The 27,658-nt window shown below is 37.5% G+C and overlaps 1 protein-coding gene across 5 annotated transcripts in view; it reads left to right on the forward strand.

Annotated features, from left to right (window-relative positions):
* Positions 1–27,658, forward strand: part of col14a1a (collagen, type XIV, alpha 1a) — a 130,313-nt gene that overhangs the window by 5,557 nt on the left and 97,098 nt on the right. For all 5 annotated transcript variants that reach the window (XM_037980140.1, XM_037980143.1, XM_037980144.1 and 2 more), the window contains 3 exons: positions 13,319–13,435; positions 18,029–18,172; positions 20,001–20,099. In XM_037980140.1, the coding sequence (XP_037836068.1) occupies positions 13,319–13,435; positions 18,029–18,172; positions 20,001–20,099 (360 nt within the window). The remainder of the gene's footprint in view (positions 1–13,318; positions 13,436–18,028; positions 18,173–20,000; positions 20,100–27,658) is intronic.

Here is a 27,658-nt window from a genome sequence, read left to right on the forward strand (position 1 = left end):
AGGGTTTTTTGGCCCAGGGCTAGGATTAGGTCCAGGGGTATTGTTTTTTTCTCCACAGGTAATAAAGGGTTTAAAACAAGCAATGCAGTCATTTTAATAAGCCACAATATTAAACCCAGAAAATTCCCTTCTTAAATTCACAGCATTTCTTTGGTAAAGGTTTGCTTTAAGATGCTGATTGAGTCGGTGTTGGTCTGTTTTGACAATTTATCTCCAGGGAATCCTCAATAAACAATGTCTGCTTTGAAATGAGAGCTGTCTATTTGCTTTGGTACTTAGTTCTCATTCTTTGCCCTTTTCCTCTTCTTTCCCTCAAAACTTTATCCTCTCATCCATCTTGATGTGCTTATCCTTACTTTATCTTTACTTCTTTGCCCCTATCTCTTTTTATCAACCACCGCCTACGGTGAAAGGGCAATGAATTTTTTGCCACTGTGTGTGTAATGTTAGCAAAATATCTGATGAACCAGGGGACAGATTTGAAGGAAACTCTCAGAACGTAATGATGTACAGTACATCTACAGCAGATTAACATTCGGAATCAACTTCATTCGAGATGGCCGCCACAACTAAGAGCACCTTAGCAAACTCAAATGACTAAATCAGCCATTTTTACAGGTATTGAACTAAAACTTGCTGTGGTAGTACCTGAGCGTCATTGAGTTACATTTTGTGATGTCACATGAGGTTGAAAATGACTATGCACAAAGTTTGGCCACACTGGCTACTTTTTTATACCTTTTTAACATTTTAGTTTCAAACTCTGAGGTTCGCTGGCGATAAGCATCCTTTCAAGGAATGCTAGGCTTTCATTTATATAAATGATCGTGTTGTTTTCAGCAGCCCTCTGTCAGTCTTGATTGCAGGCAAGCAGAAATCAGAAGTGAGACAGAAGTATGACAGGAAAAGATGCGGCTGGGATCTAATCCCCGTGAATCACAGCAGAACATGAACAGGCTCCCAGACACTGTGGGAGATGCTCCACTGTTCAATCCCTTCATTAAGGAGAGGATGATAGGCATTAATTCTTGCCGGGTCCATCTCTGTAAGCTGCAACATCTGGTCCAGGGGATTTGAGCTGGGGGATTAGAGAGCTTTCTCCTCATGCAGGATGTTTGTATATACAACTGAAATGCCTCAATAATGTCAGGAACACCCACCAAACAAGTGGGTCAGTTCAGGAGCCTTTTTTTTTTCTTCTTTTTTTTTTTTAAACCCAGGAGCTTTAGCAAGGGGTTTGGAATTGATGATATTTTTAAAATCATTTTAATCATGTCTACTTGTTTGTCACTAATAAGTATCTCCTAAATTCTGAGCCTATAAAAAATATAATAACTTTGCTAAAACACCAATTTTTTTAGCTTTAATATAAGTAACTCTTTTATGTTTCTTGTCAACATTAACAGCTTCAAGCTCTCACAGCAGACTTTTTCTGACAAAGTGCTTTTTCTCAGACATTCAGTAAATATTTATGTAAAGTTGCAGATGCTTCCGTTGGGATATTTTGTACATAATGTTAACATAAGCATCCAAGCAGCTCTGTGAAGCTGCAGCTTTCTGGCAGCAGATACAGCTCTGATAGATTCATTCAGCATGTGTGTTTGACCTGCATTCAGCTGCTCCTCGTCGCCAGCAGACCCTCCTGTCTGCAGGGTCCCTTCTGTACAACTCAGACACTTAAATGTTGCTCTAGATTGCATCCAGTAATTCCCTGGTATAAATGAATGCAAGCTCTAGTTTCACTTCTCTGATTAGACACAGAGTGTTGAGCTAAGTGAAAGGATCAGCAGATCATCATCCTTAAAACGGCTCTGCTGACAAAATGATATATTGCATGAAGTTTAGCAGCTCAGGCTGAAAGTTGCCTGTGCTGTTCTGTAATGGGAACCTCCGACCTGATCATAGTGCTTCAAAGAAAACAGAGGCAAAGCAATAAATTCTTAAAATAGTTCACAAATTTTAAGGACAAGGTCATTAAAACCACAAATCGGAGCTCTTTCAGTGTGGTAGCACTAGTAGTCAGGAGATAGCTGAAAACATTAGGGTGCTTCTTGTGGGAATAATAAAGGTCTAGCTAAACATTTTACGCCTGTCAGTTCAAACAGTTTGGGCATATTTTACTTAACACCTGACCCTGCTGTAGATCGTAAATAAGTCAGGAAGCCATGAATCATGGAAGCAAATCCACTGCAACACAACGGAGCGACACATAGATAAATGCAATCGTGTCTAAAAAAAGACTTATTTTCTCCCATGTTGGTCCCATTGTAAATTTGTTTACATGTAGGTGGTTTTAAGAGACCAGATTTGGGCTTAGTGTATACAACTGACTTTGCTGCAATAGTTTTCTGACCTGTTGGAACGACTTGGTGACATGAAGTGGGGTGAAGGAGGCGAACCCTGAGTGCAGACTCATACTGAAAAATAAACTAATTTATTTAGAAAATAAAAGGCAAACCAAAACAAAGGCTGACGTGGCAGCAAAATCTAAACTAAATACAAAAACATTAACTAACTAAACAAAACATGAAAAGACCTGAGACAAGAGAAGAACCAAATAAAGCATGGGAGACGACAAGGCACGACCAACTTGAAGGACGGCACATCAGGGAGGCAAAGTATAACAATGAATCAGCAAGGAAATGTGGAAAGTGACTGGGTTTTAAAGGCAGAGGGTGATTAGTGGAAGTGGGCACAGGTGAGATGATTATGGAGCTAGAGGCAGGTGTAGATGGGTCAGAACAGGGAAGAGAGAGAGAGAGGGAGAGAGAGAGAGAGAAAGTAACTGAGGAGAAGTGAATGGTGGCTGAGGCACAGGGAAGAGACAACTAAATAACACAAACAATAAACAAACTGAAACATGAAGACAAAACAAAATACAAAAACCCAGATCCTAACACTTGGTCTCTTCTTTTTCAAGAAAATGGTGCATCAGTGTAGAGTGGTGGTGTTGTAGTTTCTCTCACCATGCTGTGTAGGGCGAGTGATGGTGTAATAGTGTGTGTGTGTGTTTACCTGTTATGTTGGTAAAATATCTTGTGAACCAGTGGAAGGATTTAAATAAAACTTTCCGAAAGTCTCCACTGGATGTACAGTACATCTGCAAAATGCCTTTTAATGTCTTGTTTGTCACCTTCTCCTACAAAATACAAGCTTTCATAAACAAATGATCTTTGCTAAATATGTTGACACAAATTTATTCTGCTGTTATTATAAGAAACCATTTCCTTATGCTTTTTGTCAGCAATTACTGCTTCAAGCTCTCACAGCAGTCTTTTGAACACATTCAGGAAATATTTAAAGTTGCAGATGTATTGGAGCTACAACTGATTAACTTTTAGTCAGTCCGATTCAAGATGGCTGACACAACCAATGGCAAACACTAAAATGGCTATAGCTCAGTCACTTTTACAGATATTGAGTTAGAATTTGGTGTGGTAGTAGATGAGTCATCTCCAACACACGTCCTAAGTACCAACAGATCATGCAAGATCCTTGTTTAGACCTTTTGTTATGTAAATCGGCGGGTGATATGTGTTCCTTCAAGAAATGCTAGTTTTTTAATTTTGAAATTAGATGTCAGACAGAAACAAACTCTGATTGTATTCTCAGAGAAACGTGGGTGCATTGCAAATCGAGTGTGTATTTATATATGCTCTGTTCTGGATGAGTCAGTCATTAGTAAATTTATTACACTCTAATTTGGGTGTGTGTGATTGTGTGTGTCTGTGTGCTCACTCGTATAGTTATTGTGATTGATTTAAAGATCAATGCTGTCCTTCAGGATACATCACAGCAGATTATTTGCCCTTCCTGTGTTTGTGTGTGTGTGTGACAGGTGTGTTGTTAAAGTGTCGTCTGGTAAATTAGTATGACTGAGAGCACCGGCCAGTAGTTCCACTCATAATGACCAAGGAGAAAAGCCAGTGATGGGAAATCATTTATTCATCAACAAAACAGATGATGATATGAGACAACCTGTTTTGAATTTAAAAACTACTAAATTATTCAAACCTCAGGTGTTGTCACCTTTCTCCTTCGCTGCCCGTCCTGATGGGAATCAGGGTGTCATAATTATCAGCAACTTCAGACTGAACGGAGCACCAGGGTGGTGGTGGCGGGGGAAATGGCATTCCCTTTTGTTATGGTCAGAAAAGAATGTTTGTAAAGAAAATTAACTGGTGAAAGAAAAATCAGGGTTTTAGAAATTTTAAAAAATTTTAACTGTATGTATTATCATCACCAAATGAAAAGTACTCCACCTCCAGTATCCATCCATAATGTATGAACTCTAAGGAAGGCACACTGTTCAAGCAGTTACCATGAGACAAGCCTGAAATCAACTACAAGCATTTCAGAGCATAAATGGTGGGTATTTGTTTTAATTGTGGGATATTGTACAGACTGAAGTGAGTAAAAGTTTAGCAAGTGTTGTACGATTGTGTGAAAAGCAAAACACTAAACTGACAAAATAAAAAATAAATACCAACAGCTGGCTAAATTACAAACCAAGAAAAAAAACTTGATAACTTCCCAAAAGTATTGTTTGTTTTTACTATTTCTTTATTTTGTAGAAGTAGGTGTTTCAGCATCTTCAGAATTTTAGTTTGGCTCCTTTTTCTCAGTTTTTATAAACAGTTTTTATACAACTCACTAAATAGCCAAAAAAAAAACACATAAAATAGCTGTTGCTGTGTAGAAATGTGAGGAAATTGAACACAAATTGAATTGAGAAATCACATAGTACAATTTTAAAAACTCGTGTTTTGCACTGAATCACTTTTATTGTGACTCATTTTGATGTGAGACTTGTTTGCAAGTTTTATGTACATGTTAACTAATACAAAACCAAACCCAATCATCCTTGAAACATTTAATACTTTTACTCGAATAAAAAATAAAAAATAATCTCAACTTTTCTAATCAATAACCAGAAACCTAGAATTTTCTTTAAAAACAGAATGAATGCTGAGTGCTGAATGACTTCGCTGAATTTTGCTGAAGAAGCTGAAACTGAGCTGTTAAAGCTAAAAAGAAAAAAGCAGAACATTAGCTAAAAGAAGCAAAAATACTAGCTAAAGGCTAAAAATAGCACAACGTAGATGCTGGGTTTGAAAAGCAGAAGGGTAGAAAACAATGTTTTGAAAGCACTGAAGAGTTTATCAATGTATTTCTATGAGAAAATATTTGTAAATAAAGTTAAATATTTTGAGAAATGAAAAATTTACAATAACCAAAAGTCATAGCACCCAGCTCCTGAATGAGTCGAACGTTTTGATGTGTGAACGGCTAAAATAACGCAAAGTATGCTGAAGTTAGACAGCAATAAACCTAGAAAATAAAACTGGAAAAAAATAGTGGGAATGCAAAATCAGCATTCACACTATGTGTATTTTATATACTTTTAAAAATTACAGTCTGCAGATTTATGCCAGCTGGTTGGAAAGTGGCATTTTTGTTACATCAACCTACAGACTTGCACAGTAAGACCTCACAACTAAGAACAGATCAGGCTACAATATAGTCATAAAACTTAGTATTCAGTCTGCTTAGTAGGGATTTCTCACACACACACAGGCACACACACACTGCAGCAGAGAAATGAGCGTTGAAGGGGAAAAAAAGCACTACAAGATGCGACAAAGGGGTGCAAAAAGACTTTAAAGTGCAAGAGTGGAGGACAGGAAAGAGGGGGATAAAATAAAATGATAAAAGAGCAGAATGGATGAGGGATAGAAGTGAGTTTAAACCCAAAGATGAGAAGAGAAGATTTGATAAGAGAGAGGAGTGTTCCAGGAGAGCGGTGGAGGAGATAAAATGAGTGGAAAGAAGCTGGGGTGGATTTGCGTTAAGTGCACTATCTCGGTGAACAGAGTAGTTTTGTGTACAAACGAGATGGCCGTTACACCGAATAACATGTTCTGCAGTGTGTGCACACACACACACTCACACACGCTGCCTCCGTCTCCCTTAAGTACGGCACAGGATAGCTATCCTGTGGCGGCAGAGCAAGCATTTGTCATCCATAAATCCTGAGTATTAGCAAAGCTACTGTAGCCTGAATACTCAGCGGAGTCAGTACCAGGCTTATCTGGAGAGACGAGCAGAGGGAAACCGGGACTTAAGGGAAGGAAGAAAAAAATTAAGTAGACATGTTGGAGAGGAGATAAAGGAACAGAAGAAAAAAAAATCAAAGTATGTCTGGTATGGCAAGAAGGGGAAGAAGAAGAAATTAGTGAGACAAGTAGTAAAAAGTGAGGAATGAGAGCTGGAAATAAGAAAGATGATGATGCTAAGGAATGAAAAGACAAAAAAAGAGAATGAAAGTCAGGAAGCTCAGAAAATAAAAATGAAATGGCCAAAAAAGACTGAATGTTGAACAAAGAGACTGTTGAGTAAAAAGCAACAGAAAATAAATGAGAAGTGAGTTGAAGTGAAGCATGGAGGAGAAGTCGGGTGAAGAAAAAAAGGCAGCATTAATTAGATGATGAGCCAAATCAGGAGATGGAAAGAGGAAGCTCTCAACTGGAGCTGAAACAGAGACGGCGACTGAGAGGAGGCTGGGAGAGTGATTCACTGGTGAGCGTTTACTCATCAACAGGAGTCCCTTTTTAGCTTTCACTACTCTTAATCCTGGGAGGAGTCATCCTCTGAAAAACTGGGGGAAGTCAAGCTGTGTTTGCATCACTTTAACCCAGTTCATTCAAGTTTAGACTGGGCCTCCGGCTAAAATAACTTTTCTGATTTACACTCTGCAGGAGATAACTCAAGCTCAGATTTGAAATTAGACTCTCTCATTACTAGGGTTGTAACGGTACATATATTCTTACTGAGCCATCACGGTACAGACATCAGAGACAGGTACAGGCAATTAGACGAAGAATGCATCACAGATCACTGTTCTCATCTAGAGGAGGGTGCACTTATAAGACAGAAAAGGAGTCAAAGAATGTATTTAACTAAAGCACTCTACACAAAAAGAAACTAAGAATGCTTGGCTCTGATGATTCTAAAGATCTGCCCATTTTAAATCAGCTGTTCAGGTGATCACAAACAGCGGCAATAAGAGACGTGCAGGTATGGCAAGCCGAGTGGGACGTTAACTTATTTTGTATAGAAAGCCAAAAGGGTCCATAGTTTGTTCACTGTGATATGTCTTCAGGCTTCAAATAAATGTAATTAAATACATCATCAGGTATTTTGCATCTGTCAAACAATTTGAAACACTTTTTTTTTGTTCACCTTTTGTATTTAAACAAAAGATATTTATTTTAGCTTTGAAGTTCATCAAACCTTTTTGTTTGACAGATGTCCTGTAGGACATTTATAGTTTAGACTGAATAAAACAGAACAATGAGATTTTATTTTAATTTTAATTTTATGATGATCTCACCAGTTGACATTTTTTTTCTTGTGCGTGACCTTGGAGCCTTCCCACTATAGAGGTTGGTTGGATTTCCCTTTTTTTTTTTCTTTTGGGAGGGTTTCTGTTTGTTTACATTAACTGGAGAAAAACCACAACTGGTACCAAATAGTGACTAAGACTGAGGTACGTACCAAACCACAATGAAAACATACTGTTACATCCCTATCCCTGATGCAGGATCGATAATCCAGGTAGATAAATCTAACAAGGTTGAGTGGAGTAAACCGCAGAGTCGTGGCCTAGTGTTGATCTCCTGTGCCGGGCTGTTCTTTTGCATGTGAACAACTGGTTTTGTATGTCACCAGCAGCTGGTTAATTCACTCTGCGAAGAGGCTGAGTTTGCTTGCAGCTCCGCAGACTGAAGAAGTCTTTTGGATAAAATTAAAACGTTAAACCAAAAAGAACCTGTTCAGTGGACTCGACTCGACCTTGTTAGATTCACAAGAAATAATTACTTTTTTTTTTTTTAATGATTTGCATTATTTTATCTCGGAAGTTTATTTATTTTTTAACCTCAGTGGGTCAGACTATTTGCTGGAGCCAGATTTTGTTGAAATGCAGCACGGTCACATTTCTGCCAAAGATTTGAAGCTGTATTTGCTACCTGGCAGAAAGCTCACACAGTTGGGAGCTCTCTGATTATGGTGACGTGACTCTTTCTGATAAATGTTTCTCCGTATGTGAAATCCAGACTCGCATCCCGTAAGGTTTGGGCAGGTCTGATCCTTCCAGCCAGGGTTTCTGTAGTATTTCCAAAGTGTACATCATTATGAGATACAGGGAGGCAAAACTACAATACTAAATGTTTCACAAAGAATCTTGGCACAGAGAGGGAGTGTGAATTGTGGAGCTCTTGTATGATATTTATGGCTGAACGGTTGTAAACAAGAACAGACGTGTCAGATTGTGAAGAAGGGTAATTTATACCAGAGACCCTCATGTTCTGTTAGCAATCCCAGCTTTATGTCATCTATCAGAATTAATGTCTCTGCTCTCGTCTGCAGCTTATAGATCTTGACATGCAGGGATTTAGTTCTCCCACTTTTTCCTTTGATTTCTCTATAATTCAGAAGCTGTATGTGATCATTAAGATGCAAAACAAAGGTAGAAGTACTTGAGGCAATTTTTCTCTTCTAAACTCTAACGTGCACTTAAAATTATTCATAGAATTTTATTGTGTGGTATAATTACACCTTTTCATCATATGCCTTTTGAAGGTTGGATTGGTGGCACAGCTTTATTTCTTGAGGAAAAGCAGCAATTAAACTGTAAAATTACGAAGTATTGTACTTTGTTTCTGCAGATGATATTACGGCATCTAAATACCTGCTGATAAAATACTGAAGAACTTGTCTTCTTTTGACAGCTTGAGAATAAAATCATTTCTCTTTGTTTTGACTTGTCCAAGAGTTGGGACTTAAACGGTACATATGAGGTAATTCTGTGACTAAGATCTTAAAGATGTTTGGAAAGAATTGCTGAAATCAGTATTTGGAAAGCTGCATTTCTGCTTGTGTTATTAACTGTGGCTGATTTCCTTGACAAAAGTAATCCCATAAAGTTCTGTGTTTTAGATTGTAAACCTATGTTGTATTCAAGTTTAGCTTTGCACTTACTGCATTTTCACTTACAATGATGGATGTCTGACAGTAAACTGCCTTCTGGTTTTGGTTTCAGTGGGATTTACCACTAAAAGATGGACGTTAGGTTCCATCTGTGGCTGAAAATTATAAACTTTGCTCTCAGTTTTGTTGTTTTCTTTGAGTCTTAATTCAGATGCTTTACATGGATCTGTTTCATTGTGTACACAAACTGAAGGATTATGTAAGGTCTTATGGTAAATGTGACTCATTATTTAGCTTTATTATTACCTACTGCCATGAAAGGCAGGCAATGATCTAATTGTTTTCTATGTTTGTCTAATAGGAAAATATCTCATGAACCACTGAACAGTTATTAATGAAACTTTTAGAAGGTAATCACTGATTCATTTTGGAAGTCTTCCTCATTCAAGGTGCTACAGCTAATCAACCTTAACACAAACAGACAGAGACGGCTATAACAAATATAGAGCTAAAATTTGATGCAGTAGCAGCTGAGCATCATCCTGAACACAAACTTTGAGTGCTTACAGATTGTGAGATCGTTGTTTAAAACTTTGGTTGTTGGAGTCAACCCCGTCTGTCTGTCTGAACTTTGGCGTGCAAGGTGGTGGGCAATATGCATTCCTTGAAAGAATGTTAGTTTCATTTATTAAATATCGTGTTTTTACAGATCTACATGCAAAGAAAAAAAGATTTAAATACCAAAAATAAACTCAGTCTTATTTTCATCCAGACTTACTCATAATTTATTCCAGGTGAATCCTAAAAATGTAGCATTTTCTCCTCAGTTCTGCTTCATTTAGTTAGTGTTTCATTTGGGAAAGTTGCCATTTAAATACTAAATCAGTTTTATAATTGACGAATTCTTTATGTACATTTGAATCAAATAATGTAACATTCTCTTTTTTAAGGTCATGCCTGAAGCTATGATTCCTTTACTTTATTCTTTAAACAAGTTTTAATATGAACTAAAATCAGCTTTTAAGTAAAAAAAAAAAATGTTACTTTGAAATCATCTTTACAATGACTAGCAAAAGTCAAGATTGAGGGAACAGTAGTGACAAAGAGCCAAAGCTGATACAGAAAACAAAGAGTTCCACCTCATCTATGTTAGATGTTTCCTCCATATTTCTAATTAATCCCACAACTCTGCTGATCTGTGCTAGAATTGGCTTTACAGTCATGTGTTAACAAAATAAAGTGCAAAGGACCAAATGCTCATCCTTGAGGTGCTCCAATTCTCAGTTAGGTGTTTTCGCCAACACATATCCGTTTTCTATCTGAATGTCTAGAATCCTTACGGAGTAAGGTTTTCGGTCTGAGCAGAGAGAGTTTCAGCTGCTGTGAGGTGATCGTATTAAAAGCTGGGAGGAAGTCTGAAAAGCCATAAATGGCATAATTGTTCTTTTCCTCCAGGTTGAACAAAACCGTGTGCAGGACGTGTGGTTGTTCCTGTCAGTCAGCAGATGATGCAATCAGCAATCTGTGGGGACTAAAAGGCTGGCTTTAATGTGATCTATGACTAATTGTTCATTATGACAGAGGCCTGTGCCATAGGCTGGTAGTCACTGAGGCAGGTTACAGTTGTTTTCTCAGGCACAGAAATTGTTGTACCAAAACAGTTTAAAGCTGCTACCATAATCTGCTGGAAAGAAACATTGTAGCTATTTGTAAAAGCAGAGACTATCTTAGCAGCATAGTCTTTCAACACAGTATTCCCAGATCCTGCAGTCTTTGGTAGAGTGACTCTGCTCAATTTGCACAGCTGATGTGAGGAGGATAACCTCCCCGTCGGGGAGGGATTGTTTTCATCTCTGGTGTATTATTCAAAGCCTCAAACTTGCCATAAAACTCATTTAATCTGTCTGTGAGGAAGCCATCAGTGGCCACCGCTTGTGATGTTACTTCATAGACTGTTGTGGTCTGATTCTCATGGCACATGCAACCCTGGAATTAAAGTTTTTTGTATTTTTTATTTTATTTTTCTGAGTGTACCAGCTTGGTCATCTTGATGACTTAGGAAAAGTCAGTTCTTGCCTTTCTGAGAGTTACTTTGTCCCTGATCTGAAGGCATCATTCCTAACTCTTGATCACCTCTCTTATGCATTTTCTTTTCTGATTTGCTTCACTGATGAAGGTTTTTCTCACCTCTGCACTTTATGTAGCCTGCTATGACAGAGTAAATTCATTTTCTCAGCACGGGGATTATAGTGTGTTAGATCCGTCTTTGATCTATTTATAGCTTGGCTGTCATAATTCTGTTGTTTGTACTGGAGAAAAAAATCCCAACAGACTTAAAAACTAGCATTTCCTGAAACAGTGCTTTTTACCCACTCATAGTATGCGGTGTTAATGACTCTCAGCTACTACCACACCAAATTTTAGCTTAATATATATAAAAATGACAGAGCTGAATCCATGTTTGTATTTGCTAAGGTCAATTTCTAACATAATAGACAAACACATGAAAACACTGAGGCAGAAACACTATCACCTTTTGCCGTTTGGTGGTGGGCAATAAATATGATCTGAATGTCCAAGATGTTGACAAAGGACTGCTTTGTAAGCTCCTTTAGTGGTTTTTGTGCATCATATCCACTCTTGACTCTTGTTGGAAAGTGAACAACCTGAAAAAAAATATTAGAACTTACACAAAAAGTCCACCACCTTGGGTCTTTCCAAAGTTTCTGCCTCTTGGTCTCCATGGAAGAATGTCAGTTCATCCAGCTGGATTGTAAAGTTAAAGATGTTACTATAGAGCCAGGTTTCAGTCAAAAAAAATCACACACCAATCTGTGCGACGTGTGTAATTGCAGCTGTAAAATATCCATCTTATTTTCCAAGGAATGGACACTGGCAAGAAATAGTGATACAGCCCCTTTGTGTGGTTTAGCTTTCGGCAGTGCCTGGATCTCTGCCCGTTTGTTCAGATTTTCTCTCGTTGCGCCCCATTTTTGGAGCACACTTCATCATTTTCTCTGGTCAGCTGCCTCTTTAGCAGTTCACTTAACATCTCCTCCGTCACAGCATATAGACTAAATCCACATTTTGTTCACGATTATTTCAAATTTTCTGCATCAACTCTGTCATGTCTCTAGCAGATGTGAGCAGGAATTTGCACTTTTCTCTGGATTACTTACAACTGCTACACCTTTGCACAGTGCCAAGTTTATAGGTATTTTTTATGTCTGCTTGTTTAGTGTCCAGTGTTTGAACAATAAATGCATTATTAAATGCCAGATAGATTCCCTGCTCTCTCCGTCTCAGCCGTTGTGTCCTTGGGTTAGACACTTCACCTGCCCTGCCTACTGGTGCTGGTCAGAGGGTCCGGTGACGCCGGTGTAATGGCCGCCTCACTTCTGTCAGTCCGCCCGAGGACAGCTGTGGCTACAGTGTAACTTAACTACCATCAGTGTGTGAATGTGTGAATGATTGTAGTGTGAAGCGCTTTGGGGTCCTTGGACTAGATAAAGCACTATACAAGTGCAAACCATTTAAATATAAACTTTAAGACTTAGCATTCCTTGAAGGATGTATGTCACCCACCACCACTCAGGCCACAATTTGAAACTAAAATCATGTTATGATGAGAAATTATAGAAAAATCCACCTACTGAGTCACCAAATTTTATCTAAATATTTATAAAAATGGATGCGATTTTGCCATTTTTGCATTTTCTAAGGTCCGTTTGTTGTGGTGGTCATCTTTAAGTGGGTTGACTCTAAAAAATTAATCAGTTGTAGATGGACACCCAATGATCACTCAGTTTTATTTACATCTGTCCAATGGATCTTGTGATATTTTGCTGACAGAGTTGACTAATAGTCAATGGCAAAGTTTTGAAAACAGATTTTGCTTCAACTGTTAACACAGTATATGTTGGTGATGATTCTCAGCTACTACAACTCCAAATTCTTGCTCATTATCTGTAAAATTGGTGAGATATAGCCATTTTTGTTGCTAAGGTCTCCTTGCTGTGGTGGCCATCTTGAAAAGTATTGATTCTTAAAGTTGATCAGTTATAGATGTGCACCCAATGACTGCTTTCTAAAGGTTTCATTAAAACTTGTCCAGACCTGAAATATATTTCTTCTGTTTTCTTTTTAAGTCTTTTCTTACCTTCTGGGGTTTGTATCTCTGCTAACTTTGTTTTAATTATCATGTGTTGAGTGATGGCTGGGAACATTTTACTTAACGTTAATTCTTTTTGCTAGACATAAATCATTTTAAGTCTTTATTTATTTTTTGCTTTATTAAATCTGATTTAACAGTAACCTTGTTCTTCAGTTTCAGCTCCACGGAGGCTGCGTTTTAAAGTGCAGAGTCCCAGCAAACTCCTTGTCTCATGGAGGGAGCCCAAAGGAGACGTTGACAGCTATTTATTTTTCTACAACAGCATACCAGGTAGGAAATTTTAAATGCACACGCACATGTACACGCAAATCTTTGCCAAAGAGTAGTGTAACTCACGGCACCTAAGGAAGGAATTAGGAGCTGGATTTTCTACCTGCCAAGAAGGATTATGTAATTTACTTATCAAAACTTCTTTGAAAGAATTACACTCCTGAGAGATATGGAGGCCTCAAAGTTTGTTCTGCAGCTTTGCCAATTTGGAGGGTTGAAGGGAGTGTTTCTGCTGAATATGGGAGCCTGTCAGCAGATTATAAAAACGGGACTAATGGCTACACAGGACAGTAGGAGGATCTGTACTAATTCATGATGAAGGTCAGTCCAGGACAGCTAAATGCAAATGTTTAAGGTTGCTTCAATGAGCATTGATGCACCTTTATTATTATCATGTTTAATGTCTTTGGCCTGTATCTTGTGTGCATCTTTTTTTTTTAATGCAAATTATAACCCAAAATGTGCAGCTGGAATAAGAATGGTGTTCTTTACTTTTGGCAAATGTATGGTGTGCCATACTTTTGGAAGAGGAATGTGGAGTAAAAAAAGAACTTAATATGATTTTGGCAAAACACATGAGAAAATGAAGTTCTGTTTGGAGCTCTTTAGCTCAGACAGACTTTATAGTAGAAACATCATTCAAAGTTTAAACGGCTCACAGAAAGTTGGATTTTACACGCCTGAACTGGCATTTTGATATCTAACGGTTTTTACACAATCTCATTTTGTCAGGATTTTTTTTACAGACTTTTCCACAAAATGTTCATCTGACAGTTGTCACACACTTTCCAAATTTTTTTCCAAACTCTTCTTATTCTCACAATTATACATCAAACCAGAAGCATTTTTGTTTCCTGTCACCCAGTGTCTCTCACTGCTATAAGACTTAAAGTTTTCTCTCACATCACCCCAGAATACAAAGAATACACTCAGCTTCCACCTACTGACTATTAGTCAACTCTGTCACCTACTTATATTTTAGCTCTAAATATTCTCTTCAAACCTGAATTTGAAGAGTCTTTGTCCTACATAAAACTAGACACTAGAAACATAAAAATTCACATGCGACTATCAGAGTCTTCTGCTGCTTGCAGTTCAAGAATTTAAAAGATTTAACTTATTGTTTTCGCCCAGTGATCGTTTGAGGCTTGATTTTCAGTCTGCGTTTTTGTCTGCCTCTTAACTTGGCAGCAGGGAGAAACACAGGTGTGTGGTTACCATGGTGACCATAATAACCCAATGGCAGCAGCTTTAACATTTTCTCCTATCTTAAATTGTTCCGAAGTTATGTTGGACTTTTGGGCAGTGCCGGATTTGGCACCTTTCAAAATTTCTATAAATTTTCCAGTTTAATATCAGCCTGCATCGTTACTATACGGAGACATTAGGATGGATGCGTTCACGTCCTGCTTTTAGTCTGCATGTGTCAGAAGTGTGCAGACAGAGTGCATTCACAGTGTAGCAGGAATCACTCTAAACACTGCTGACATCCACTTTATCATGTAATCGCAGTGCACCTGCATTTGCAGCCAAGCTTTAGGTCCTTCACTGGTGCTGCAACACCTTCTGCATACAGTATGTTATTAATGCTGCGCGTGATACCATACTGCAGACAATTCTCTTAAAGCCAGAAAAAATATATATGTATGACTGAAAAGGGGCGAAACATAAAATCTGGTTATTACACATAACCTTTAGTTTAAAAAAAAAGCCTCGTTTTGCAGATTTCTGCTTCGTCTTTCCGCCAAAAACAGAACTATAATTCAAATTTATGGTTTCTTACTTTTAAGGGCGAATGGCTGCATGATCACTGTGGCATTTAGCAAATGCACTTTTCAATTGGAATTGAAACAAGATCATTCTTATATTCATGTAATTAATAAGACTTATTTGATGGATCGCTGCGTCTGATTCAGATGAGGTCAACGATGGGCACTGTAAAATTTGTTAAACAGCTGGTCCTTTTGATGAGAATAAAACATTAAAGATCACGTGGATTGGGAGCTAACTTTCTGATTTAACATGATTGTTTTTCTCAGATTGAGCAGATAGTGCAACAAGATTTTCACTGAAGCAGATAAGTTACTTTTCTCAAAACCAAAAACGAGTAGCAGGACAAGTTCTTTATCTTTAAAACCTGCTCAGTTTTACTCATCAGCTTGTCTTTTTTAGGCCGTGTGTCTGTCCCTGGTGAATTTGCTCTCAACCTGAATTATTATCAAAATACTGGACATGTCTTCAATAATCTGACTTCAGTTCTGAAATTGAAATAGTGTGTGAGTGTTGTGTGTGTGAACATAAATACTGGTGTGACTGTGATTGGATCCAGATGTCTCTTTCTTGTTTTAGATCTCAGTGGAGAAGTTGCCAGACCCAAAGGAAACAAGTTCAGTTTTTTAAAATCGTACGCACCTGGATCTTCTGTACGATGAACATAAACCTTTAGAGGAATAATATGAAAATGTGTCTATATTTCAGTCTCAAAGGTGCAGGAAGTGTTGCAAACTAGCTGTGACTTGCGAGATGATGGTGTTACAGTATCTGCACCTGCAGCAGAGATGGATTGTTGCGTTTACCGCAGCAGTAGACACGAGAGGCGTGTGATTGGCCTGAAGTTTGGAGTGAATCAGTGCAGTGACTCTGGTTGGCGTCTGCAGCATTAATCTCCCCCTGTCCTACATGTGTTATTAGTTGTCACCATTTGGAGCAGGGCTGAGAAGAGTGAAGAAAGTACACTTACTTTGTCTCACACAGCAGCCATAATGGGGTCATGATGAAAATTATTACTGTTGGGTGTTAAATGCAAAATTAACAAATGCTGTAAGGCATCTTTTACAAATAAAGGCTTAGCATTTCTTAAAGGACTGCATATCACCCATAACCTTTTGAGTCATTTTATGTTGAGAAAAAAATGGGATTATATTTATTTTGGTCAAACCTCACAAATAACATTAATGCTTGATCTTTATCGATATACTGAGATTGTGTGTGGTCTTAGCACTCATAGTATGTGTTACAAATCAAATTTTAGCTTAATATCTGTAAAAATAACTGAGTTGTTGCCATTTTGTGTTGACTAAGGTTGATTAGCTGTGGTGGCCATCTTGAATTAGGTTGACTACAAAAGTTAATCAGCTGTAAATGTTCATCCAATGATTTCTTTGAAAGTTTCACTGAAATCTAACCAGTTGTTCAGAAGATATTTTGCTAACAGACTTTATTCTAATAGGTAATGGCAAAGTTTTAAGCATAGATCTCACTTAATCAGTTAGTATTTGGAGTATGAGCTGGGAAAGATTCTCAGCTACTACCACACCAAATTTTATCTCCACGTCTGTACCAAATTAACAGTTACAGCCATTTATGTGTGTGCTAAGGTTGATTAGCTGTGGAGGCCATTTTGAATTGCATTGACTCCAGAAGTTGAGTCGTTGTAGATGTGCATCCAGTGATTACCAGGGGTGGAAATTAAAAATTTTGAAAGCATACTTTTGTCCTGTGTTTTAGAGGGGGAACCAAATATTTCAGCCGTCTGAAATAATCGGTTCCCCCTCCAAAACATGGGACAAAAATAATTTACCAAAAAGTCCTTAACTGTGTTTATTCCTCTCATCATGGACAACAAGTCCTGTGAATTTGGAGACATTTGTTCTTTTTTTGCTAAAGTTACCAGGGGGAACCAAATATTTCAGCCGTCTGAAATAATCTGTTCCCCCTCTAAAACACAGGACAAAAATAATTTACCAACAACTCCTTACCTGTGTTTATTCCTCTGTCTTATGATATTATTAGCACATTTTATTTTTAAAAGAATGATGTTTGTTTGTTTTTTTTAATTAAAAATATTTGCCCCTCTAAACAATTCTGTTAATAGATAAGTCATTATTTACGGAGACGCAGGGGGAACCGTATCTGATGGGGGAACGTGGCTCGACGTAACAGCAGCAACTCGAGCACATTGCTGCCCCCTATATGTCAGGAGGACAAATAACACCTTTTCTGTTCAAATTGCCAACCCGCCACAGTGGCGTGTGTGTTGATCAAATTCACCCACCACTTCAAATATTTACCCGCATTTGGCCGGTGGCGGGTGCTAATTTCCACCTCTGGTGATTACTATTGGGAAGTTGCATTGAGATCCATCCACTTGTTCATGAGATATTTTTCTAACAGACACATGCAAAAACATTATCACCCACAGCCAAAAGGCAAAAAGCGAGCGTTCATCACGATTATATTATTATATATATTTATATGATTGGCTGACTTAAATTCTTTAGTGTTTTCACTTCACTTCCCTGAGGCTGAAGTTTGGATCTCAGTTGATGCCTTTCTGTTTGAGTGGACTTTTTGTATTTAAATTTGTGAAGTCAGATTATTATTATTATTTTGTTTTTGTCTTTATTTAACAGCTCGTATAACAAACTTTGACCTTCTCACAAAGATTTGACTTCACAGTGGAGAATATTATTGATTTCTTATGATGAATTCACATTTTATTACTCTGACCAGATTTTGTTCATTTTTTTTAATTTCAAGCAACACAGAGACATGAGTCTAACCTTTCTGTCTGGGTTGTTTTCGGTTTTTCAGGTGGTCAACAGAAGGAGGTCATAGTGTCTAAATCTGAAACTAATGTGTTGATAACGGACTACAAACCTTCGAAGGAATATGTTTTCAGTGTTGTTGCTGTTCGAGGCAGAGAGCAGAGCAGACCACTACAGGGCAGATTTAAAGGTTTGTTTCATATATTTTACTTCTGTCCTTCTACATGTTTAGACTCAACTTTTTGTTTGCACTGAATATTATGTTCTGCACCGCTACAGTATTACCTTCAATAGTCTTTAATCTATTTTGGTTTATTTTTGGTCTTTTCTACAACCTTGCTAGTTTTATGGCATCTCAGTTTTTTTTCTATTTCTTGTATGTTTTCTGTTGCTTTGTCATCAAACTTTTTCTTTTGATCTGATTTTTTTCTCATTGTTTTTATGCTTTAAATTTCATACCTCTCCCTCAACATTGTTCTTGTGCATTATGCTTTTTTTCTTTTTTTAAACAGATTTTATTGTCATTTACAGAGGATTGCAAAAGTATTCTCCCACTTGGTATTCTAATTTGTAGCCTTACACCCTGAAATTTAATTAAATTTTGAATATCATTATAAGTAATAATTCTATAGAAACTCCTACAGATTAATGAAGTGAAATGGGGAAAACACGTTTTAAATCATTCTAAAAAAGAAATAAAACTTTCTTTGCTTTGAAGCCCCAAACATTACTTTCAGAAACCATAATTAGTTAAATAAGATCCGCCTTTGGGCAATCAAAGTGCCACATGACGTTATTATTGGTCAGGGATGAGTAAAGAGCCCAGGGGAGTTGGTGCCTCGTAGGTGGACCCATTTCTCTCCCCAAAAGACATTTATTTAAACCTTTGTGTCCCTCGGATGAAGGGAACAAGTTCTAACACACTTACTGTTCTAAGCTTCTCAGGACCCATGTAGGGTTTCCCCATAATTCTTTCTCTTTGACTGCTCAGAGCCAAACAATAGCCTGAATAGTGCAAAGACAGTCATGGACCCCCATTTTATAGTAGCTGAGCATCCTCTGAACCTGAGGTTTGGGCTTTTAATCAGTGCTTGTGCCTGTCTGCAGTCCTGCAGCTCCTCCAGCAGATTGAGTGTTGATGTCTAATCCAGGCCTGAGGGTTAGTTCTACAGACTGCTGTTGAAATACATCCAACAGGCTCTGGTCCTACATAGTGGACCTGACTACCAGCTTTTGTGAGGTAGTCAGGACCAAAACTCAAACTTTTAGGCCATCAAGGACAGCATCATGTCTAAGGCAAATCTACCATCTCTCACCATGCTGAGAACACCATCCCTACAGTGAAGCATGGTGGTGGCAGCATCATGCTGTGAGGATGGTTTTCTTTGGCAGGGACACAGAAACTGGTCAGAGGAGCAAAATATAGAGAAATTCTTGAGAGAAACCGGTTTGAGTTTTCCAGAAATTTGCGACTTGGACTGTCCAAACTGCGGTCCAACTGAGAATCTCTGGTTTGATTTAAAGATTGTTGAACACAAGCAGCACCAGGGCCTGGAGCAGTTTGATCATGAAGAATGAGCAAAACCTTCAGTGGTTAGATGTTATCATGCTTGTGGAGGCTTAAATAAAGAAAGTTGCTGCTGTAACTGCTGCAAAAGATGATGCTGCAACTTTGTGGGTGTATTTGAATGTGTGGGGGGTGAATACATATGCCAAATCATTTTTCTGTTTTAGATTTTTGAAAATTACTTAAAACAAGTTTTATTGTCATTTAAAGATTTTTCTTTGTAGAATTATTACTTAAAAACACATTAAAAATCCATTTTTTTCCAGGTTGTTTGGGAACATAATAGAAAAAATACTGAATACTTTTGCCACCCACTGAATTTAAACATTTTCTTGATCTATCTGATATTCTTAGTGTATTAGAACATTGTAAGCAGAGCAAAATTAAAAGATAACCTTTTGAAATTATGATTTCATTCTGAATTTCCTGACATAATATCAATCTATTCTAGCTCATAAAGCTGAAAGAGGGGATGGACGGGACAAGACGGATCCCCATAGGCTGACGGACTCAGATGGACCTCCTGAGGATGCCAACGAGATCTCTGGAGGTAGGACAAACACACAAAAACACTGTTTCCAGGAGAGCAGACTGCATGTAAATCTTTTTGCTTAAATGAAAATGTAAACAAAATGAAATCCGCTTAAGGGCCTCTTCTTAAAGCTGTCTCCCGGCTGTTGCCGTAGTCGCGTTTGGAGGTTGGAAAAACAGTCACTGTTGCTGTCTTTAACACTGACTTGGCAGGTCAGAAAGCCAAAACTATGTCTGGTGTCTGTGCATATCCACTGGGTCCGACGGCCCACAGAGGTCGTCTGCAACCAGTAAAATGAAATCTATACCTCTCTTTTTTTTAAAATATTCTGAGTGGCATACATCTTTATCTGACTCAACAAGTTAAAGCAAAGAAGTTATGATCTGTGAAAACTCACATAACGATACCTGATGCTGTTTGAGTGACTCACTCTGGTCGCTTCTGTCTGTGCGGCTGTTCATTGATTGAGAAGTCTGTTTTTTTTCTGATTTACATTTAAAACAAAGTTGTCCATGTTAGTGTTTACAAGTTTAAAAAGCTAAGATTTAAATTTCTTCTGCACAACATGAGAGAGCGGAACGACTAAGTGGCATTTTCCTATTCAGAGTGCACTTTGCACCTCAGCTGCTTATCAGCTGATTTACTTACCAAAAAGCAGAATTCTAATTTGTTGTTATATTTGTTGCTTTGCTTTTTGTTTTTTTTATGAGGATTTCCGTGTTCAGATCTGAGACATTTTAAGTGCAGCTGATTTGTAATTGTGTTTGTTTTCTACAAGGTTTAAACTGTTACATTTTCATCACGGCAAAAACAGAGTTTTCTAACTCTGGGGAAGAGTACTTCTTATTTCAGTGCACTGATTCACTTTGGGATGGCTTATTCGGTTTGGTCTGGGTAAACGGTTATCACAATAAACTAAAAAAATGCAGTGTTTTAGAAACAGAAATCTGATTACTGATTATTTGATTTAGTTTAGAGGCGCGGTTTCTGTTTTTCTGTATAGTGTGTCATTGTTTCATAGAAAGTCTAGTCTTGTATTAAGTGCAGCATACATTCTCTGTGAAATGCTACATGTGCAGTTAGGAGCTGCTGATGAAGCAGACAAGCAATATACACGATGAGTAATTAATTTCTATAACAATGCAACAAATTTGTTCTTGGGCTCAAAGCACAATGCAAGTACATCAAAATTTTCATACTGACTGCAATTTTAGGAAATAGTTTGTCTAGTTACAATGCAAAAGTTCAAATAATGATTTGTGATTGTTGCACCTTTTTTGCAGTTACTGTATACATAAAGATAATTTCTTATTTCAATACATTTTTGCCTGTTTTGTTGATCAGTAGATTTGATCTATACCGCTCTGAGAACCAACACCATAAGAAGTCAAACACTTTAAAACCTTAACAACACTTTACCAAATATTTAAAACAAACCTTATTGAGATGAGACTTTATGTAGAGCTTCTGGTGTTTAATTCTATGATCTTAAATGAGGTGCGTGCAATCATGCCAGATAAACTGTGTGGATTTTTGGAACATTTTATGTTTACAAAAGCCACAAATATTGTTACCTTTAGCTGGTTCTTAAAAAGGAGGAAGTTCACCCATATTTGTTTTTCTTTAATCATTTTTATAGGTTGTAAATCTGACACAGACCCAAGCATCATGATGCTACTTTTTATTTTTTGAACTAAATTTTCAGCATGTGAAGGTTTCTTTTTTTTATTTTAACTTGGCCATCTTCGTCTTTTAACACCAGCATGACTATACTTTGCACTAAGACGTTATCAGCTAAACGTTTCACTGGAAACGTTCATAATTCACACAAACTGTGATCATAAAATACAGTGGAGGAGCCCACTATTAGCAAATTCTGGAGAGTGCTGGACACATTTCACATAAAAGTTAAAAATGCATGCATTAAAACTGGAAAGGCTTAAGAAAATAAACATGCACTTTAAAAAAGGAAACATTTGCCTCCTCTGAGAGTTGGGCAGTTCACTAAAGAACAGCCCATAAATACAGTGGCTGATTTATTTCAGCTAACAGCAAAACGGTCTGTAGGAAATGTGTTGCCAACTCCACAGACAAGCGATGACAAAATTATTGTTTTGAATCAAAAAACGGTGACTCATTTCACCAGAGAACGAAGGATCAGGCCTGGTCTGAGAATCAGTCACTCCCATCGACACCCAGTCGTGCTGCCGGAGCGTCTCACACATCTCTGAAGTCAAAAATCAACTTTCTGAAAGACCTGCTGAACACGAAGCAAAAAAGAGTGAAGCGAGCTAATAACACCATAATGTATCAGGGAAAATGTATTTACTCAAAGTTAGTTCTTTGTGAGTGAGTGAGTTCTTTTTAATATTTCAGTCTATTAGAGCCTAAAACCATTTGGATCAAGCATCGTGTCCATTTGACCTACATGACCAGTTGACTGATTTTTACTTTTAGTGAAGAAACATTTACACATGAAAAAATATTGCAGCAGTTTAAAAAATGTGGACACCTTGAGTTTTTTTTCCCCCCACTTATCATTCACTATATCTAATAGTGTGAACAAAGTAATGTTTTTCATCACACTTTAACACGATGGTTAAAAAACCCATGCTTATAAGCTCTAAGCAAGCAGTAAAAATGAATAACTTAATTTTTTACATCAATTGCCTTTATGTTCACATGATTACAAGGCAACATGACTTCCGAAAGCAGCACAGCATTTCACAGCAGAACTGAGCCTGGGAGAGTAAAACCACTGTATGCAGAGTGTTGATATTGTGTGAAAAAGGCCATTTTCAGACATGAACACCAGAGATTTTCTGGAGAATGGGCAGATCTGCTTTTACAGCTGGAAATATGAGGATGAAGGAAACGGGATCAAATGAGAAAGTTTGAGAACCACAAAAATGGACAAGCACTAAATGCCTCAAAAATATTTTTTAGTTCACTTGATTTACTTGTGTACTCTAAACTTGTTAAAATATATAGTCCAAGCACCTCTGGACCCACTTGTTTTTATTATCCAGACACTCAAAGAGGCAGGTTTTTGATCTGTGATGTTCAGTTCCTCTTCCTTCTCCTCCTTCTCAGCAGGCAGATTATAAAGCTGGATTTCCTTTAGTCGTCTGTTATTAGAACTTCCTTCCATTCACTGCAGCACCACCAACTTTGATTGGTGTTCTGCTTCCTACCTGTTGGGGATTATAATAATATCCTGCTGAGCCTCTGTAGAAATAGTGAATATAGCAAGCATGTCTACATGTGCAGCTGTAGTGATAATAATAATGTGTCACTGTGGATCAATAGAAGAAGCTCCTCTTCTCTCTCTCGCTGTGATGCTCTGTATGTATATTTATATTCTGAGGTGATAATACTAGTGTCCCGCTGAGCTCCTAAGAGATGGTGCTATAGAAAGTCTCCCTGTGTGTGTGCGTGTGTGTGTGTGTGTGTGTGTGTGTGCGTGTGTGTGTGTGTGTGTGTGTGTGTGTGTGTGTGTGTGTGTGTGCGTGCGTGTGTGGATTAGCAGTCCATCTTTGTTCCAGAGTAGTAATCAGTTTGCTTTCATGTCAGGTTGTCTTATTTACAAAATCTTTTCATTAACACACCCATTCCTTCCTGTAAATGTGATTTTTAGAGGTTAAGATTAGGTTATTACATGAAAGGTGGACAAACATGTAATTGTTTGTTTGCAAAATATCTTACGAACCATTGGGTGGATTTAATAGAAACTCTCAGAAAGTAATAACTGGAAGTACACATAAAACTGATTAACTTTTGCTGTCAACTCAATTCAAGATGGCCACCACAGCTAGTCAATTTTAGCAAACACAAAACAGGCTGTAATTCAGTCCGTTTTAGAGGTATTGCGCTAAAATTTGGTTTGGTAGTAGCTGAAAGTGATTCCCATCACATACTCTGAGTGCTAACAGATTACTGAAATAATTATTTAAAACTTTGGCATGCAAGGCAGCAGGGCAGACGATACGCATTTCTTTAAGAAATGCTAGCTTTGTTTTAGGTTTAGAATAAAAATATTGTTTGGTTTAGAGTAGGACTAAGGGTCAAGAACTCCCTTTTTGATGAATAACAAGGTAAGGGGTTAAACATGTAAACAGTGGGTTCAGCATAGGAAAAACATATCCTGCCGGTGTGTTTATGCATGTTGGTGTACAGATATCAAACATGCCTGTTATCTTTCAGCAGCCAGCCAGCTGTGTATAGATCGTGTTTTACACTCTCATCTTATTTGTAAAGAAAAAAACTTACTGATTGATAAATTTTAGAATACAGCAAGCCTTCTTTTAGTGATAAGATTTAAAAAGTGCGAGCCCAGATATGTTGGGAAGAACACTTTGTAGAAGAAATTAAAGTTCTGTGGTTGTGTTTAAAGTTCTAATAACCAAAAACGGTGTCATAAAAAATTCCTCAGCTTTCAAAAAAAATAACCACCTTAGCTGGTTTCTTTTCTCTAAATATACTCTACAAATTACTTAACCATGTCTTGCAGAGTTTAAGTACTGGCTGCTGTGAGCTAAAAGCCTGCTGTCCACTCATTCCTTCAGTATCAGTTTTATTCTGCTCCTGGTGTGACACAGACTGACTCTGGCTTTTAGTGAACTGAAAGGAATTTTACTTACAATCTGTTTGATTTGTTAATATGGACGTCCAGGGTTTATATAAGACCAGGACTGTCTGAGGCTAAACTTTTACAACCATCATTTCCAGATTAACTTAAATTAATTTATATCTTTTTAAATCTTTATTTTAAAGACAAACATCAAGCATTGTTTTTAGCATCTTCACAGTTTTTATTAAACTTGGTGGTGAGGCCACAGAAGAAGGAAGCAGCCGAAAGAACTTACTGTATTTAGGAAATGTAAGCAGATCTTATCTGAGTTTTTTTATGATAATACATTTTAATTCCTCTTTTTTGGAAATGAAGACACTAATAGGTGCATTTCACATGAAGAATCTGTGGGTGTTTTTGCTGAATGAGATTTCAGCTGCTCAACAGTCTGTGAGTTTTGTTATTCCCATTTTTTGTCTATTTTCAGCAGACAAATCTGGATTATGGTGGGCAGCTCAAGCACACACTTTGGCGCACACATTCAGACCTGGCATTAGCATCCATCTTGGATGGATGCTAATGCTGATTGCAATCGGGCATTGCTATGTAAATTTGGGTGAGAACAGCCTCAACATGCACTGAAAAAGCACACTAAAAATATTTCTAGACCACCTCATCCTCATATGTTTGGCCAGAAAAAGATGATCAGCGTGTATTTCTTTAAAAAAGAATTGTGTAGGTCTCCATATTAATAACACCTTTATTGCAAGTCAACAATGCCACAGTCAGTGATGTGCTCTCATTGCTTTAAGATGCCCTCTGCACATTTTTATCAATTAAAGCCTGGATGATCTTTTTGGTGCCTACAACTTGGTGTATAGTCTTATTTTACTTTCCAAAAACTAACTCAAACATGGACTCATCTGACCACTGAACGTCTCCAATGTCTTTGTGTCCGTCTGTGGTGAGGCTGTGCTCGTAGACCTCAGTTGTGATTCTGTGCAGACTTTATATATAAATCTTTATGGAGGAGCAGGCTGCGAGTGGCAGTGATTTACAGAAAATACTCCAGAGCTCATGTGCCTCAACCAATCACAGCAAAATGAAGGTTTCTCATGAGGACTCAAATATCAAGTACATCAGTCCTTGGTTTCTGGCCTTGGGCTGTATGTGCCGAGGTTTCCACAGACTTCCTCAGCGGTTTCACAATGTTATGCAGTGTAGAAGCTGAAAGAGTTAAGTTCTTTAAAATTTTACATTGAGAATTTTTTTTTAACTAAACAATAATTCTGACAGAGTTTAGCACAACAGGATCAGTGATAAAACCATCCTTAATTAAAACGACTATACTTTTGATAAATAAGACCAAACCCTGATGGTTTCGGCTGTCACAGAGTAAACTGCAGAATGGTGATTTTTATTTTTTATTTTTTTTAAGCACAGCTAGTGTTAGATCCTACAACGGCAGGCCTTGCTAAGCTCAGCAGGGTACAGGTCTGACAGTATCAGCTGGCATTAACTGTGCAGTGTGATGATTAGCAGACAAGATCCTGTGCCATTAAAGAACTGCTGTTCCTTAAATGATAGCTTATTTCTCACCTGCTGCTATGAAAGATGGGTGATCATGTAATTGTCTATGTGCATATATGTGTCTGTCTGTCAGCAAAGTATCTCATAAACCACTCAAAATCTGGTAAACTATTGGACTGATTTTAGTGAAACTAAGAAAGTAATTAGTGCATGTACACCTACAACTAATTACCCTCTGGAGTTACCCCGATTTTAGATGCTGCCACAGCTAATCTACTTTGGCAAACACTAAAATAGCTACAACCCAATCAATCATTCATGTTACACTAAACATTGGTATGGTAGTAGCTGAGAATTATCCCCAACACGTACTTTGAGTGCTAAGAGATTGCATGAGGTTTTTACTTACAACTTTGGTGTGCAGTGTGGTGGATGATATGCAATTCTTCAAGGAGTTTGTTTCCGATTCTCTTTTCCTCATCTGTTTACCTAAACTTTATTAAACTAACAAATTTTAGACTCTTATTTGTTTAAATGTTTTTTTTCTTAAAGTAACTTTGAACATCACTATGAATCTGCCTGTGATAGATCTAGGCTAGCTAAAGAAAAGTGGATAAGGTACCACAAAGAAAGCATTTCATGAATTTCATGCATTCATTTTTCTTTCCTCTACAGTATTTACTTGTTTCTGACAGAACTTAAAAAGAAAGAAAATAAAATGTTCCAGCCTTCAGAATGTAAACATGTCTCTGTACTTGCTTTTCAAACTCTGTTCTCAGAGTTTGAAGTGTCAAAGCATAATCATGTTTCTTCCATTTTGAGACAAACAGGGAGACAAACCTCAGTGAAATGTTTTACACATAGACTGAATTAAATCAGTTCATAAAGTTTCCATTTTTATTCATATGACCACTGAAAGTTATTTTTTCCTTCTGTGTGTGAGATATGTTTTTTAGATAATTAAGATGATAATTGTAAATCCTCCTATTTTCACTTTAGTCGTCTTCATCGTGAACCTCAGCTCTCCATAAACACGCTTTGCAGAAACAATCCTAATGCGGAAAGCAAGTTGGAAGAAAGTTTCTTTGTTCATCTTTTTTTAAAATCTCTAATAAATTGTCATTGTACTGGACAATACAGAAGCTTTAACTTCTGCTTCATCTAAATAAAGTCAGTAAAAATGTCTGCAGCTACTTACAACTATCCATTTCTTGTATGACAGAGCAATAACAAATCCTTTAGCAGTCCCCTGTGGGAGACACTTAATGTATTTTCTTTGGAATTTGGCCCTAAATAATGTTTTAATAACCTGTGTTTGAACAGCTGTGTGACATAACTTGGAGAAATCTGTGTTTTATTGTGTTTGACTGTGTTTATCGCAGGTGGAGGTTAATCTGAAACAGCACTTTATGACCAATAGTCAAATTATAATTCCATATTTTTGGATGAACAACATACAATAAAATAGTAACAATAA

The sequence above is a fragment of the Kryptolebias marmoratus genome, linkage group LG16 (assembly GCF_001649575.2).
Source record: "Kryptolebias marmoratus isolate JLee-2015 linkage group LG16, ASM164957v2, whole genome shotgun sequence".
Classification (NCBI taxonomy): domain Eukaryota; kingdom Metazoa; phylum Chordata; class Actinopteri; order Cyprinodontiformes; family Rivulidae; genus Kryptolebias; species Kryptolebias marmoratus.